The following is a 16668-nucleotide window of genomic DNA, read 5'->3' on the forward strand; positions in this document are numbered from 1 at the left end:
GTTGAGCTGATGAAGCTCGTCGTCTTCTATGTAGAGAAGCCCCCTAATTATTGGCTTCTCCATCATCGTCGATCACCACGGTGTATATGGACGGCTTGGTCACAACGCTCATCACCACAACATCCGTGGACGGCTCGGGCATGACACCCTTCGCCTTTTTATTTTTTCCTCCAGTCGCGGAGGAACGTCTCCTTTTTTGTTGCTTGATCTCCGGCATGGGACTCCGAGAAGAAGCACTTGTGCCAGAAGTGGGCCCGAAGATGCCTGTTCGGGAGAAATCCTCCTACAGCAGCCTTTCCACGTCAGCTGAATCAGCCAACACGTCCTCTGCGGGGACAACAACTGAGCCCTGGGGTAGACCTAAATTCAGCAGGAGAGAAAGATTAATCAATTTTTCTATACGAAAGGTGAAAACAAGATGAGTTCAACCTACCATGATTTTTTGGCCTTCCACCCATATTTAAGGGCTAGTTCTTTCCACGTGTGGGCCTCGGGCGTAGTGACATCCAAAATCTTCTGGACCCACTGGTCCAAACCTTCAACCCTAGGTGGTGTCCACCGAGTTGCTGAAATAAGTGAAAGAAGAAGGATCAACAGCAACATAGGGCGATCTTTAACTAGAAGAAACGATAAACAGCGAACTTACGAGTACGGTTCCATAATTTCGGAAAGGATGGAGTCGTGGTCGGGATGATGTCCCTGGTGGAAACCGCAACAAACCATTCCATCCACCCACGGTCGTTGTTCTCATCCATGCTGGTTAGCAAAGCATGGTGACCACGTTTGCTGAAATTTATCATTCTCCCGCAAAAAATCTTGGGGGAAGAAAGGTTCATTAATCGAGCCAGGGATAGCTCTTCTCTTATTTCTTGGGATAGACGTCGAAGACAAGCAACTGTCCTCTACACAGAAGGACTTACCTGTGCCAAGCATACCTTGTAACGGATGCAGAACTCCACGATAACAGAGTCAAGCTTCCCGCTCAAGGAGAAAGGTCCCAAAGTGAAGGGATACGTGTAAAAATACGTGAACCTCTTCTTGGGTAAGGTTATCCGCTCTGCCAGGTTAGGAACGATGATGTTTAAATCATGACAACGATAGTCTTCCTTCACAGCAGGAATGCTGAAAGGACGGATGGAAGAAGGATACACGCCAACAACCCATGTGTGAGGGTTAGCGAAAGGATACTTCTCTTCGAAGTCCTTAGTTGTGATAAGTTTTCTTAGAATAATGGTGCTCACCATGGGAGGTGCAGCATCATCAGTACTACATTTGTTCTTTGAGAAACTGGGATTTCTAGAAGAAGATGCCATTGTTATCAGAAGGAAGAAAAAGGCCTTATCTGGAGAAGAAGATTAGAGAAAGTTGAAGACAAGTATAAGTTGAGCAAAGAGAGTTCGAGAGATTTTGGAAAGTTATGAAGTGTAAATGGAGAAGTTTGATGCGTATAAATAAAGGAATAAGCGGCTAAAATTGTGGCCATAATTACCTCGATAATCGGCAAAAGTATTGTTGAATCGCGGGATGACGCGTGTTTGGGGCATTAAATACGGAGAGACGTGTGTCTAATCAACTGTCAGATACTTTTCAGAGGGGGTCAACGGGTTTTCCGCCAGAAACGTATCTTTACCAACTTTTCGGTGACACAAGATTATGCCACCGGAAAGTAGGGGGACTATCTGTATAGGGTAAAATATGTTCATATTAAATGATCGCATGAGGAAGCGATACGTGGAGTCGAAGACAGAAGATAATATGGTTCGAAGACAACGATCTCGAAGAGAATGGTATTCATAAAGGCAAATTAAATACCTGCCACTCATTAGCATTTAATAAAAAATATTCTATAGCATTAAATGCACGGTCCGTTACAGAGAATATGACATTCACTGTCCACTGTTACACATTTTTCAATGGCCCTCATAATTGTCATTTAAGAGGGGCTTAATCTTAGGACCTTGCTCCTTAGGTGCAACTATAAATAGTGAGCTTTACAATCATTGTAAGAGAGACGAATTTTCTGACAAACTAATACCATACTCTGTTCAAAAGCTCGATAATATTTTATCTTCTTGCTTATTAGCATTGTTATTACTGCTTTCGGAAGCTCTGCTCCCGGAATCAAGATTGCTGCTGCCTTATCTCGATTTCGATACTAAATCTTATATTCTTGTCTAATTTATTTATTATTTTGAGATCAAATCGATTCATTTATCTATAAATCACGTAAACCGGAGTGACACCAAATACAATTTCAAGACAAAATGATAAAACACGTATTTATTTACCTGCATATTTGTCTCACTGGAAAATGACTTCTCCAAGCAGTAAAAAAGTACACTGCAATAAGATCCAGGTTGTGTTCTCAATTATTGTTTGGTGAAAGACTTATAGAATTTGCGGTCGACAGAGTTTTTTGTTTATTGAAGTACATAGCAAAATATAATATATTGGGAAGTCAAAAAGTGAGTTGACAGCGTGAGGTCCTTAAAGATTCTTATCTCCCACTATAAAGCAAATAATCTCAGTGATGATTATAATATGGTATGCAACACAAAAAAAAAAAAGTGAAAAGGAAAAAGGTAGATCAAATTAATAAAAAAGAGAAAATCGGATAACAGGGCAATGATGCTGTCGCAAAGTGAAGAAGTGCTGTCTATTTTATTCAGATACCATTGTCCTGTCTTTAGGTTCTACTACTAACTTATGTTCTTTATTTCAATCCTTAGCTTTTAGCTACTCTTCAAGCCGCTGAAACTCACATGGTTATCGTCCTTCTTAAGTGTCTTTATATTAGTTGGAATTTCTCTCCTTGAAGATTTTTCTTTCCTTTTATTGTCAAACAAAAAGCAAGACCAAACACTCGCTTGTCTGTCTTTCCTTTTATGCTGATCTTGCATTGACAAAAATCTTAGTTGCAACAAAAGAAAGCAATTCATGTACCAGTTGTTAAAACTTACAAGGGTACTATTTTTCATTTCTTGCGGTCATATATATATATATATCCCTACTGTTCTTAGACACTTCTTATATAGGAGAAAAATACGTTCCGCTCTAAGGGGTAATTAAGTTTCATATTCTACACACAAAAAAAAAAAGAAAAGTAAGGCTTAACATTCAATGAAGTGAATGAAAATAATGGAATATCAATGTTTAAATTCCATATAGACGTGCAAAACATTAGGAACTACTGTTGATAACACCATTATTATTTCAAAAAAGAAAATAAAAGAACAGCAAAATGGTGGTAGTTTAGTTGAGATGATCTCACTAAAATTCCGAAGCCATGTGGTTTAGAAAAACTAATATGAGTTGTCTTAAAATTGCAACTCTGGCGTGCGTAAGTCTCATGAACATTGTTGGGCCCAAGAAAACCTAATTTGTTTGGCGTTTTCAACATCAGCTAGCACATGCTCTTGCAATTAAACTTTTGATTCTAGTTCTTGATATATGGGATTTCTTAATTATGTTTGATCTTCATTACTGAATCTTCAATTCTCTCTTAAGCCTTCTAGAAAGCTCCTAAAACCTACAAGCCCCAAGGTCCAAACATCAAGCAAAAAAAAAAACACACAATTTTTTGAAGAAAGCCAAAGCATTAATGGTATGCTAAGTCCAATGTATGCCTCACTAGTAGGAATTGGACCATGCATATGTATTAATTAATGATGTCTGTTGGCCAATGATTTAAATTACGTCTCTGAATTGCTTAATTTCATATTCTTTTTACTTTTGTCAGTTTAGAGAACTAAGAATGCATTAATGATTATATTTTTCCAAAGCCACCGTTATTACTCCAAGAAAGCGTATTGTTTTTAGAGAAATGCCATTCTACCACACTGATTTTGGCCACAATGGCCCAAATGGGGGTAGCGTAGTAAATTCATATGTGTATCTACGTTATTTATGCCAAGTCAATGTCATTGTTACCCTTCCCTCCCAAAATTCATCTTTCAAAATTTGCGTAATCTCTCTCATCAATTCAATTTTAATTTTTTGCCAATACATGGAGAATCTCAAAAGATGCACACATACATCCTTTTTCATAAACAATTAATATTAATATTTCTCTCTTTTTTGTTGTAAACACATACATACAACTATACTATACATACGATTATCTTGTATATAATTTATTTTTATTTTCTAATTTTTTATTACTTAGGAAAACCTAGGTATACCTTATAAATATGCCTATTAACCAAATATTTATTATATAAAAATACATTTATACATATCTTTTACACATTTTTACTAAATATTTACATAAATCAGGTTGGCCGCAGCTGATGAAATACTAAAAACTCTATGAATTTTTGTTATGCAGAAATAGAAAATAGGTATACATGTTTTCCTTAGCTATTTTACTATGCAAGAATTTGCATTTCTTAATCGGAGGAATTTTTTCGTAACTGAATTCTTTATTCAAACCTTGAAAATTTTCAAGCTTTTATTTCCATTTATTTGTTGTATGCTAATATGAACATACTCGTTGGTTTTTATTACAAATAAAGGAATAACAAAAATTGGGACTGTAAAAAAAAATTCTCTAGCTATAATATGACATGAATATATAATAAACTATATGATTGCACTCTAATATTATGCGTTTAATAATGAGAAAGCTTATTCCATTTCTAATAACTATCATGTCATACATGAGTATATTTGATTTTTCTTTTTTGGCATAATTATATTGGTAAATTTTAACTAGAACTAATGTAAAAGAAATTGTCAATGATCATCTAGCAAAAATAAAAAGTTATAGCAAATGAAGTAGTGGACAAAAGAAATAATATAATAAACATAATTTTCTTTGATTTATTTCATAATTTAACATATTCCAAATAACATTTGAATTAACCACCTAACATAATATAATACATAATTTTTATACGTAAGACTGAGGCAATGGACCTTCTTATGGTTGAAGGTACCGCAGGCTAAAGAAAAACTACAATAAAATCTATATTATATTAAAATGATCGAGCTTGATATTGATATCCGTATCATATTAAAAAGAGGGTAAACCAAGAGGTTAAGCCAAGTGGAATATTGAGAAAATACCACTTGGCACTTTTAAGCCATAATCTAAAAGAATTTAGATAAATCTAATATATATATATATATATATATATATATATATATATATATATATATATATATATATATATATATATATATATATATATATATATATATATATTAATTTTCCTTCTATATTAACTAGAACATGGAGGTAAAAAATTAATTATAATAAAAACAAATAAAAAATATAAAAAGACGTAGATTGAAATAACATATGACTATTTTTACTTTGGGATAAGTTAAAATATAAAATAAAGTAAAAACATTACTTATGATATTAACAATTTGATGACTTTAAAAATTTAAAATATTCCAAGCAGCAAAACTAAGATCTCCCATAAAATACATAAATTATTAATAAAGTAAGAAATTTTTTTTAACATAATAAAATCATATTAATGTTGACAATCTATATTTACTCTTTTAATTGAAAAATAAAAATATTTAAAATTTAAATTTAAGTTTGAACTGAGAGATACATTCAAGAGAGGTTGCAAGGCTTAAAGAGAAATCAAGTTGACTGAACTAACTAAAACAATATTATCTGTCTCTTCTCTATTTACCAAGAAAAATATTATCCTTCTCTTATCTTGAAATGGAGGGTGATTTACTATATGTAAAATCACTTGGCACTTTTTAGAACAAAATCTAACAATAAGAGATATTTACTACAATAAAAATTTACTACATTACAAAAAATATATTTACCATGATTCTGATATTTTGGAAAGAAAATATTCTACAAAAGGGGAAAGAAATGCTCAAATTTGAATAAATAATTGAAATATAAAGTTAATTTTATCAGATATTTGTAATAAATCAAGGTACAAAAAAATAGAGAAAAATATAGATTAAAACAAGATAAGGCTATTTCTCTGGACTAAGGTAAAATAAATAAATAAAGTAAATGAATATACTTAAAATATTAATATGTTGATTTTGAAAAATTGATAAAATTTTAAGCTTGAGAAGAATAAGTTCTTAAATAAAATACAAAAATATATATATTTATAAAGTAAAACAAAAATAAATCTATATATTACTAAAAGAATGACAATATGCAATGTGGTTAAGCCAAGTGAAAATTAAAAAAACATAGCAAATTAAGATAATGTCAACGAAGAGAATAATATCCATATATTGCTCGATCATACCATATTTTTAAGATGATTTTCGTCTTACCAAATATGAAAGCATGACTTAATCATGAAAAATATTAACTTGAAAATTATTTTCCCTCAAATCAAATACACCTTAAAAAGAAAGCAATTTTCAAAGAATAATTAGCAAGAATATTAAGCCTAATTGATAGGCTATATGTACCTTGTTATATTTTGATGATCTAACAAACTTAATGACAAAAACCAGATAAGGAACCTGATACACATTCTCAAGTATGTGGAAACAACAAGACTTAAGCTGGAATTGTAAATCAACGCTTTAGGAGTCAAAGAATCAACAAGGGGAACAGATGGACATCAGTCCCCTGGTGATCGTACCAGTCAATTCTCCAACAACTGTAAAGTCGATGCCTGCACACGCAACAGTACAAGCACAGTACAACAGTCAACTTCATTGGGAATGATCTTGTACCCAAGATGCTTATATCATTCAAGTGATGTCATCAATGTTATATTAACATTAAACCAAAGACAAAACATCACTTGAACACTGAGAGAATTTACTCAAGCACTCCACATAGTGATTGATCATCTGCCAAACGATTTTCAAGTGCATCAAGAACAAAGAACAACATAGCAACAGACCAGTTTCCCGTATTGAGTTATTACATGTCCTTTGTTGTGTTGTACCTTTGGCAAAGTTCTCTACTTATAATTCCTACTTAGCTTAGTTAGAAGCATTGTGTAGGAAACCCTTTGTAAATCATAAACCCTTGTGTTTGTGTCTTGGCTAGAGTTAGTCGAGTTGCAAAGTCTTTGTAATAGAGTTATTATAAAGTGGCTTGTAATAGAGTTGTTACAAGTTAGTGATGGATTAAGGGGTTAATTCCTAGGTTACAATAGATTGTAATCTAAAGTTTGCTCAATAGTGAAGTTGAAATCCTACAAGGGTAGGTCGTGGTTTTTAATCCCTTGAGTTGGGAATTTTCCACGTAAAATTTCTCTGTGTCATTTATTTACTGCATTGTGCGTGTGTTATGTGGGAACTAATAGAGAACCTAGTTCTCTTTATAGTTTAATGGACCCTCGAATTCTATCAATTGGTATCAGAGCAGGTTCTTTCTATCAGGCTAACACCTAGAAAGGATCCTCATGGCTACTCCACCAAACTTCGAAGAAGGTCAATCTACCTACAAGCCACCAAGATTCAATGGTCAATACTATGGATGGTGGAAGACTAGGATGCATGGCTTCATCATGGCTGAAGACTCAGAGCTCTTGGACGTCATCTGCGATGGACCCTTCTTCCCCACAAAAACCAGTGGCGACCCAGCTGTAACAATCCCCAAAACAAGAAAGGAGTTCAATGATGCTGACCGAAAATCCATAGAAAAGAATTTTCGTGCAAAGAAAATTCTTGTTTGTGGCATTGGTCCTGATGAATATAACAGGATATCGGCATTCCAATCAGCTAAAGAAATTTGGGAAGCCCTCCAAACAGCTCATGAAGGAACAACACGGGTCAAGCAATCAAAGATTGACATGCTTACAACTGAATATGAGCTCTTCAGGATGAAAGATGATGAATCCATCCAGGATATGCATACTCGGTTCACTTCTATCATCAATGAACTATACTCTCTAAGAAAAATCATTCCAAGAAACAAACTCGTCAGGAAAATACTCAGTGTTTTGCCCAGTTCCTGGGAAAGCAAAGTGAATGCTATTACAGAGGAAAAGGACTTGCAGAAGCTAACCATCGATGAACTTGTTGGCAATCTAAAAACCTATGAAATGAAGAAGAAGAAGGACAATGAGAAAAGAGAGCCCAAAAGGGAGAAGAGCCTGGTACTTAAGACGGACAACAATGATTAAGGTGGTGAGGATGGTGATATGGCTTACCTGACAAAAAGATTCCAGAAAATGAGTCGCAGAAATGGAGGCTTTCCAAAAAGGGGCAGTTCTAGCAAGCCCAAAAATTATGACCTTTGTCATAAGTGTGGTAATCCAGGACATTTCATCAAGGGTTGTCCTCTCCTCAAGCAAGATCAATACAAACACAACACAGATAAAGCAGTTAAGAGGAACCTGGTTCCTGACAAATGCTTCAAGAGAAAAAAAGTCACTGACAATGTTATGAAACAAGCTCTTGCTGCATGGGGAGACTCTTCCAGTGAATCTGAAGAAGATTATGATCATGGTGACAACTCCATGATGGCAGTGGAAAGTGAAGCAGCTGAGTATGACTCCATTTTTATCTTGATGGAACAGTCTGATGATGATGAAGATGACGACGATGATGATGAGGTAAATTTTCTAGATGTTCAAAGAAATCTGAAGTCCTATTCTCCTAAAAACTTATATCTCTGGAAAATGTTTTAATTGATGCTTATCACAGTCTTATAAATGATAAAAAATATACTGATTCTTGAACTAGGAGAAGCAGAACAATCGAGAGATGACCTAGTAGTTGTTGTGGTAGATTTAAAAGAAACCACTGAGAGTCTGAAGAAAGAAAAGGATACCTTGACTGAAAAGGTTGCTAGTATAGAGCATGAGAGAGATGATCTATTAGTAGTAGTCGTAGATCTGAAGGATACAATTGAGGAACTAAAATGAGAAGGTAGGCATGAGATTCTTAAAAAGGGAAAGAAAGTTGCGGATGAAACACATCTTAGGCTTAAAGACGATATAAAATCAGTGAAATCTAGTTTGTGTGTTGAACTCGAGAAAAACAAACAACTTCAGGAAGAACTAAGTAGAGTCAAGAGTGATCTTGAAAAATCACTCAAGTGGACCTGGTCCTCTAAAGCTATCATTGCCATGTACACGAACAATGGGGGAAACAAGCAGGGAATCAGGTTTCAAAGGGAAAGAATTCCCTACAACCCTCATAGCAAGTACGTTACTGTACCTGATAATTGGCTCTGCACTCACTGTGGTAACACTGGATATCTTAAGGAAACCTGTAAGGCCAAGTTTCAGTCTCAATAGAAAAATAAAGTTTTTGCTAAAAAGGTAATTACTAGTAGAGAACCTGGTCCCTCATATAAAAGACGCATGATGCCTGCTTGGACCAAAAGAACTCTTATTCATCCCTTTCCTCATTACAAGGGACCCAAACTCATTTGGGTTCCTAAGTCTAACCCTTAATTTCCTTGTGCAGGGAACAGTGAAGGGGAGCAGCCAACAATGGTACATGGATAGTGGTTGCTCAAAGCACATGACTGGAAGTACAAACGATTTCCTTTCACTGAAGGCCCTACAAGGAGGGAGTGTATCCTTTAGAAATGGTAAGAAGGGATACATTCTAGGAGTTGGAAGGATTGGGAAGTCTCTCTCTCACTCTATTAAAAATATGTACTTTGTGAACGGATTAAAGTACAGTTTGCTGAGTGTTTCCCAAATATGTGACAAGGAAAACAAAGTGGAATTTATGTCAAAGATATGCACAGTCATAAATCTTGGGACTGGTGAAGTGGTGCTAGTGGCAAAATGATACAAAAACATCTATGTTACTGATTTTGAATCCCTTCGGAGTGGTGATATCAGTTGTCTAAGTATTGTTGATGATGATGCTGAGTTATGACACAGAAGGCTCGGTCATGCAAGTTTCTCACTGCCGAACAAACTAGTCAAAAAGGACCTGGTTCGTGGTCTGCCCAAGTCAAGCTTCAAGGATCACAAGGTGTGTAATACGTGTGCTAAAGGAAAGCATATCAGATCCTCTTTCAAGTCCAAAAAGGAAGTTAGTACCTCAAGGCCACTTGATCATCTCCATATGGATCTATGTGGACCTATGAGAGTACAAAGCAAAAGAGGAAAACGGTACATCTTCGTCATTGTGGACGACTACTCCAGATTCACCTGGACTTTGTTTCTCAGAACCAAGGATGAAACCTTCCAAGTATTTGTTGCATTTGTCAAGAAAATCCAAGTGAAGATGGGTAATAATGTAGTATGTATCAGGTCTGACCATGGGACAGAATTTGATAATGCCAAATTCGAGAATTTTGTGCTAAAAATGGCATTACTCACAATTTTTCAGCTCCACGAACACCACAACAAAATGGTGTTGTGGAGAGGATGAATAGGACTCTTAAAGACATGGCAAGAACAATGTTGATTGATAGTGGTGTTATAAAAGGTTTCTAGGTAGAGGCAGTTAACACTGCATGCTACCTGGTGAACAGGTGCATGATCAGGTCCCTCCTGAACAAAACCCCGTATGAACTGCTGAATAGGAGAAAACCTAAGCTAACACAGTTGAGGACATTTGGTTGCAAATTCTTTGTTCTCAACAATGGTAAGGAAGCTCTGGGAAAGTTTGATGCCAAGATTGATGAAGGAATATTTCTTGTATATTCATCACAAAGCAAAGTTTACAAGGTATACAACAAAAGAACTCAATGTGTTGAGGAAAACATACATGTGATCTTTGACGAAGCACAACACTCTCTTGGAAAAGCTGCACATAATAAGGCTGATCAAGATAGAGAGCTATCAAATGTCCCTGGTGAAGTTATTGACATGGCAAATGGAAAGGCTGACATGATGAGTCACGTCAAGGAATCCAATGAAGATGGTGCGACTATGTCTCCAACTAATGGAGAGGAACCTGGTCCCACAATCACGACAATTGAAGCTGAGAATAGAGTTGTCGATGTTGTCCAAGGCACTCCACATGGTGAGATGAGAAGCGGCCAAGAACCACAGTCAGATATACCTGGATCTTCTATCAATGAGATTCAGGTACCAAACTGGAAGCACAAAGGTTCACACCCTCTTGAAAACATAATCACTCCTCTTGATTCAGGAATTCAAACCAGATCAAAGGCTAGAAACACACTTGCCTTATCAGCCTTTCTTTCTCAATTAGAGCCCAAAAATATCAAAGAAGCATTAAAAGATGCAGGCTGAATTACTGCCATGCAAGAAGAGCTTCATCAATTTGAGAGAAACAAGTTATGGAACCTGGTTCCTCGACCTATGGATCGTACTGTTATTGGAACCAGGTGGGTATTCAGGAACAAACTTGAGGAGTTTGGAAACACTACAAGAAACAAGGCAAGGCTAGTTATTCAAGGCTATAATCAGGAAGAATGGATTGATTGTGATGAAACTTTCGCTCCAATCGCTCTAATGGAGGCTTTCAGAATTTTCATTGCCTTTGCATCACATATGGAATTCACATTGTTCCAAATGGATGTCGAAAGTGCATTTCTGAATGGCTTTCTAAAGGAAGAAGTCTTCGTCAAGCAACCTCCTGGATTTGAGAATCATGAGCATCCTGAGCATGTCTTTAAACTTGACAAGGCTTTATATGGACTAAAGCAGGCTCCCCGCGCTTGGTATGAAAGGTTGTCAAAATTCCTTCTAGAAAATGACTTTACAAGAGGAAAAATTAACAACACCATTTTTCTGAAGAAACGCGGGAGGAACCTGCTCATTGTGCAAGTTTATGTTTATGACATTATTTTCGGAGCAACAGTCGACTCTTTGTGTGAGGAATTTGCAAAACTCATGGGAAGTGAGTTTGAAATAAGCATGATGGGGGAATTGAATTTCTTCTTGGGTTTACAAGTGAAGCAATCTCAAAAGGGGACTTTGATAAGTCAGTAGAAGTACATCAAGGAGCTGCTGAAGAGATTTGACATGGAAGCATTAAAAATCATTGACACTCCCATTGCCACAATCACTCGTCTAGACATGGATGAACCTGGTTTTCCTATGAATCAGACCATGTATAGAGGCATCATAGGGTCACTCCTGTATCTCAAGCAGACCAGATATTGTCTTCAGTGTGGGACTCTGTGCCAAGTTTCAATCTAATCCAAAGGAATCTTATCTGAAGGCTGCCAAGAGAATCCTGAGATATCTCAAAGAAACACAGGACCTGGTTCTTTACTATCCCTCTGTAGATAACTTTGACTTAGTTGGGTATGATGATGCTGATTATGCAGGGTATCTAGTGGACAGGAAAAGCACGTCTGGAATGGCATATTTTCTGGGTTCATGTCTAATTTCATAGGGTACAAGAGAACAAAACTCAATGGCCCTCTCCACTATAGAAGTAGAATATGTGGCAGCTGCATCTTGCTGTGCCCAACTACTATGGATTAAGCAGCAGCTGGAAGACTTTGGAGTGTTCTCTGATTGTGTGCCCTTGCTAACAATATCAGTGCACTCAACATGGCCAAAAATCCAGTCCGACATAAGAGAATAAAGCACATTGATGTGCGTCACCACTTTCTCAGAGACAATGTTGAAAAAGGGCTCATATGTATGAAATTTTGCAACACAAAAGATCAAATGGCAGACATATTCACCAAAGCACTGAACAAAGAGCGCTTTGAAAGAAACCGCTTGGCACTAGGGCTGATAAAACCAAGCTGAGAACCTGGTCCCTCGATGCTTAGCTATGGAAAAAAATGCACAGGTAGTTTAGCTAAAAAGTATTTTCTGGCAAAATCTAACTCATTTCAATACCGTTACAGGTAAACACGCATGATGATTATAGAGCAAACAAGCAGCTAATGCATTGCACGTTGGTCAAAGGATGAAGCTTACATTTGCAAAATCTATCAGGGAACCTGGTTCCTTTGACCCATGTTAGTAGTTTCTCTATACTCTCATTCACAAATTTTAAACGGTTCAAACGGTGTCACATCATCACATTGTCTGTTTCTTTTCTTACCCGATTTTTGTACCCAAGCCTCTCACTCGTCGACTCGACTACCCAAAGTGCCGCCTTTCTTAACCGGTCCCTCATCCCTATTAAATATATCCTTTCACCATCACTTCCACCACTATTCACTTCAAAAATCCAAAATTTCCCTTTCTTTTCCCTCTTTAAACCAAAACTATCTCTTCTTCAACTCACTACTTCCCACCATGTCTGAACACCAGGAAACTCAAAATGTTCCAAGTATCACCCCCACTGAGCCCTCACCTGTTGAAACGCCGATCATAGAACCCAGACTCTACACACCAACCAGTCCAAACCCTAAGGCAGAATTACCCCCACCCTCAACCTCCTCTCCTACCCAATCGAGTATTAGTTCTCATCGGAGTCGCAAAACTTCGACTCCTTAGAAGTTTGTGGCTACGACTTCTCCTTCTGCCTCGCCGGAAAAACTGGTTGAAGCGGATACAGTCGAAGAAGAAGAAAAACAAGAAATCTCCAGTCTACCAATGGAAGAATTCATTGATAAAGACCAAGCTGTTGGTCTTGTCCATGCTAAATCAACAATGACAACCCCTAGTCTTAAGTCTACAGGTAACATTCCTTCTTCTATCGAGTTTTCCATGGGGTTACAAGAAAAAGAAGCCATAGAAAATATGTTGTCGATAGCTGCTGAGGGTGTTGTTATTGAGGATGGTGAGGGTGTGTCTGAGTCTCAGGGGGAAGAAAATAGGACTCTAGTGGAGAATAGGGAACTTGTGCTTGTTGCACCATCGACATCGGACAATACTACTGGGGCACCTACTGAGGGACATGTTCCCTCCATAGAGGAGCCAACTCTTGGGTTCTCTCCCGAATCCCAGGTCAGTACTGATCCTGCTCCCTCTCCTCACTTCTACGCTGAGCCTTTATCTATGGTTGTTCCTGAAATGAGATTTTTATCTGAAGAGGAGAATGACGAAAGTGAAGATGATTATGATAATGTGGCTATTGCTAGTTTTATCAAGGCTAGAAGTGGACAGGACACTACTCAAGAGCCAACTCCTAAGCGACCTACCACTAGGTTATAAAAGAAGGAGGCTCTTGAGTCTGTTATTAGGAAAAGCCAAAAACAACGAAACAAGAGAATATTGGTAAAGGATGGGAAGATTATGAATGAGAAAGCAGTGCATGTTGTCAATGTTAATGATGAAGTGGACGAGGAACCTGGTTCCTTGACTCGCAAGTTCTCACAGAAGCATTCTATCTCCAAGTCAAAAAGGGGATCCTCTATGAGTGCTGAGAGTCGGAAGAAGAGTGAAGGTGATAACTCTGGTGAAAAGTTAGTGGAAGAATCTGGAGAAAAAGTGATGGAAAAATTAGTTGGAAAGGTCTCTGAGAAGCTAGTGTCTGAGAAGCCAGCTGAGAAAGGAAAGAGTGCTCGCAAATTAGTGAAAAGGAAGAGTGATGTTGAAGAGGAACCTGGTTCTTCTAAGAAGCCAAAGGTTGATGATACCCTGGCTGCTGGGAATGAAACATTGAAAAATCAAAAGGTGTTGTGTGGGGCCGTACATTTGCCCCTGATATTCTGGATATGGATGGCATGCGACAGTTGGTGGAGATCTGTGAATTTCAACAGTGGACGCACTTGTTCACAGGTGACAGTCCCAAAGTGTATGAGGAAGAAGTGCGCAGTTTCTATGCTGACTTCTTCACAGTTGAGGATGATCATATTTGCATGATGGTGAATGGGGTTGATTTTGTGATGGACTTTGCTATGTTGGGATCTATTCTGGGTGTGCCTGCTGAGGGCTTGTCGTCGATTTAAGGCTTATGCTCTTTAAACTTTAGAAATGCTATCGTGAAGGATAAGTCAGTTCAGCATGGGGGAACGGGTACACAAGAAGGCCCTCCTTCCAGTGCAACAATTGCTGTTTGAAATGGTGAACAAGGTTTTGCTCCCTCATGCTGAAAGAAGGTCAATTATGTCACGACCCAAAATTCATTAAAGGTCGTGATGGCACCGGACACCACTGTCAGGCAAGCCAAAAATAAATAGTTAATTTGGTTCTCATTTTTAATATTTTTGTAATCATATTTTCCTTCGATTAAATAGTAAAAGGTAGAATTCACAGTGTAAATAATAATATTCTTAACAATTTCAATACAGAAAAACCCATAATCATCCAAAAACCCGGTGTCACAAGTGCATGAGCATCAACTAGGAATGTAAAATAAAATATAACATCTGTCAGAAATACAAATTGGGATAGGAGAAATATAAATATTCCAAAGGAGACTTTGCCGGCTGCGGGTCATAATATGGAATGCAACTCACGTAAGTGCCCGCATGCATACATGCCTCTGCTCTCACAAGACAACTAGTCACATATGTACCTGCACAAAAATTTGCAGCAAGTGTAGTATGAGTACGAAATCAACGTGTACCCATTAAGTATCTATCCTAACCTCGGAGAAGTAGTGACGAGGGGTCGACATCGACACTTACTAGTGATCCAATAATATCATGTACAGTAAAGGGGTAGGTAAATATGAAGCAGCGTAAATAAATGAGACAAACAAGTATAGATTATGTGGTACAAATATACCTCTTTATGAGGAACTCGAGCTCTCCATTTGGAAAATTTCCCTCCTTAACCGGAGCATATATAGGAATATAGTGGATCTCATCAGATAGATTTTCATAACCCAAATCGGGAAAACTTACAGATACTCTGGCTTCTTGCCAAATATTACGTACGATTCCATAAGGATATGATATAGGAAATGTCGAGGCGTACGGCCCGATCCAACATAAAAGTTTAAACTGTGTACTGCCGAGGATCGAATGGCCCGAACCATAGATACATTTATTAAATTGCCGAGGCGAACGACCCGCTCCCATGAGAGTGTGGTACAAAAATTGTGCCGAGGCGATCGACCCGATCCCATAAGAGTGAAATACAATATCCTGCCGAGGCAAACAGCCCGATCCCATAAGAGTGAAATACATAATCCTGCCGGGGCGAACGGCCCGATCCCATTAGAATAAGAAGCTTGACGGGTCCTTGACTCCACACATGAATAAACGTGTGAGTTGTAATTTCTTTAACAAAAACCTTTCAATGAAGTATATATATATATATATATATATATATATATATATATATATATATATATCACGGAAACATGCCGTATGAGGAGTAAAGTTATTCGGTGACAAATCGTGAACTCGTGAAGTCTCTACAATAACAAGTCTAGTCTCAAGTAGTAATGTAAAACAGAGGAATTTAATTGATGAGAGACTGCTCAAATAATACAGCTGTAGCATGATGTGAACCTAAGCCTACCCGGACAATAACATGAATATAGCTACGCACAGGCTCTCGTCACCTCGCGCGCACGTAGCCCCCACAACAAGTAGCACACATCCATATACAACACCTAGGGGTAATTGCCCCCTCACATAGTTAGACATGAGACTTACCTCGCTCCGAAATTCCATAACCGGCTCCAAAGCCTCTCTAACACCTCAAACCGATGCCCGCCGGTCCAAAACTAGTCAAATAAGATGTAGCCCAATCAAAATATACTCTAATATTCATAATTAATCAATTAATAACAACTTCCAATTTTGCTCGAAAAATTGATGAAGCAACCCTCGGGCCCACGTGCCCGGATTCCAAAATTGTTTGAAGACAAACACTACCCATAGCAGTACGAACTCCAATATATAATTTATTCTCCATTTCATGCCCAAATTCGTGATCAAATTCCAAGAATACTAATTTCTAG

General features: G+C 37.4%; 2 protein-coding genes across 2 annotated transcripts; both read left to right on the plus strand.

Annotated features, from left to right (window-relative positions):
• Positions 1-7361: 7361 nt before the first annotated feature.
• On the plus strand, positions 7362-8084 carry LOC138892611 (uncharacterized). The gene has a single exon (XM_070176347.1). It carries the CDS (start codon positions 7362-7364, stop codon positions 8082-8084), a length of 723 nt encoding a protein of 240 aa, XP_070032448.1.
• Positions 8085-8102: 18 nt separating this feature from the next.
• On the plus strand, positions 8103-8591 carry LOC138892612 (uncharacterized). Its single transcript, XM_070176348.1, has one exon. It carries the CDS (start codon positions 8103-8105, stop codon positions 8589-8591), a length of 489 nt encoding a protein of 162 aa, XP_070032449.1.
• The last annotated feature ends 8077 nt before the right edge of the window (positions 8592-16668 follow it).

Source organism: Nicotiana tomentosiformis, chromosome 5 (genome assembly GCF_000390325.3).
Source record: "Nicotiana tomentosiformis chromosome 5, ASM39032v3, whole genome shotgun sequence".
Classification (NCBI taxonomy): Eukaryota; Viridiplantae; Streptophyta; class Magnoliopsida; order Solanales; family Solanaceae; genus Nicotiana; species Nicotiana tomentosiformis.

Excerpts from the sequence above, each read along its gene's own strand:
- LOC138892611 (XM_070176347.1), top strand. The coding sequence starts at position 7,362 with ATGGCTACTCCACCAAACTTCGAAGAAGGTCAATCTACCTACAAGCCA.
- LOC138892612 (XM_070176348.1), top strand. The coding sequence starts at position 8,103 with ATGGCTTACCTGACAAAAAGATTCCAGAAAATGAGTCGCAGAAATGGA.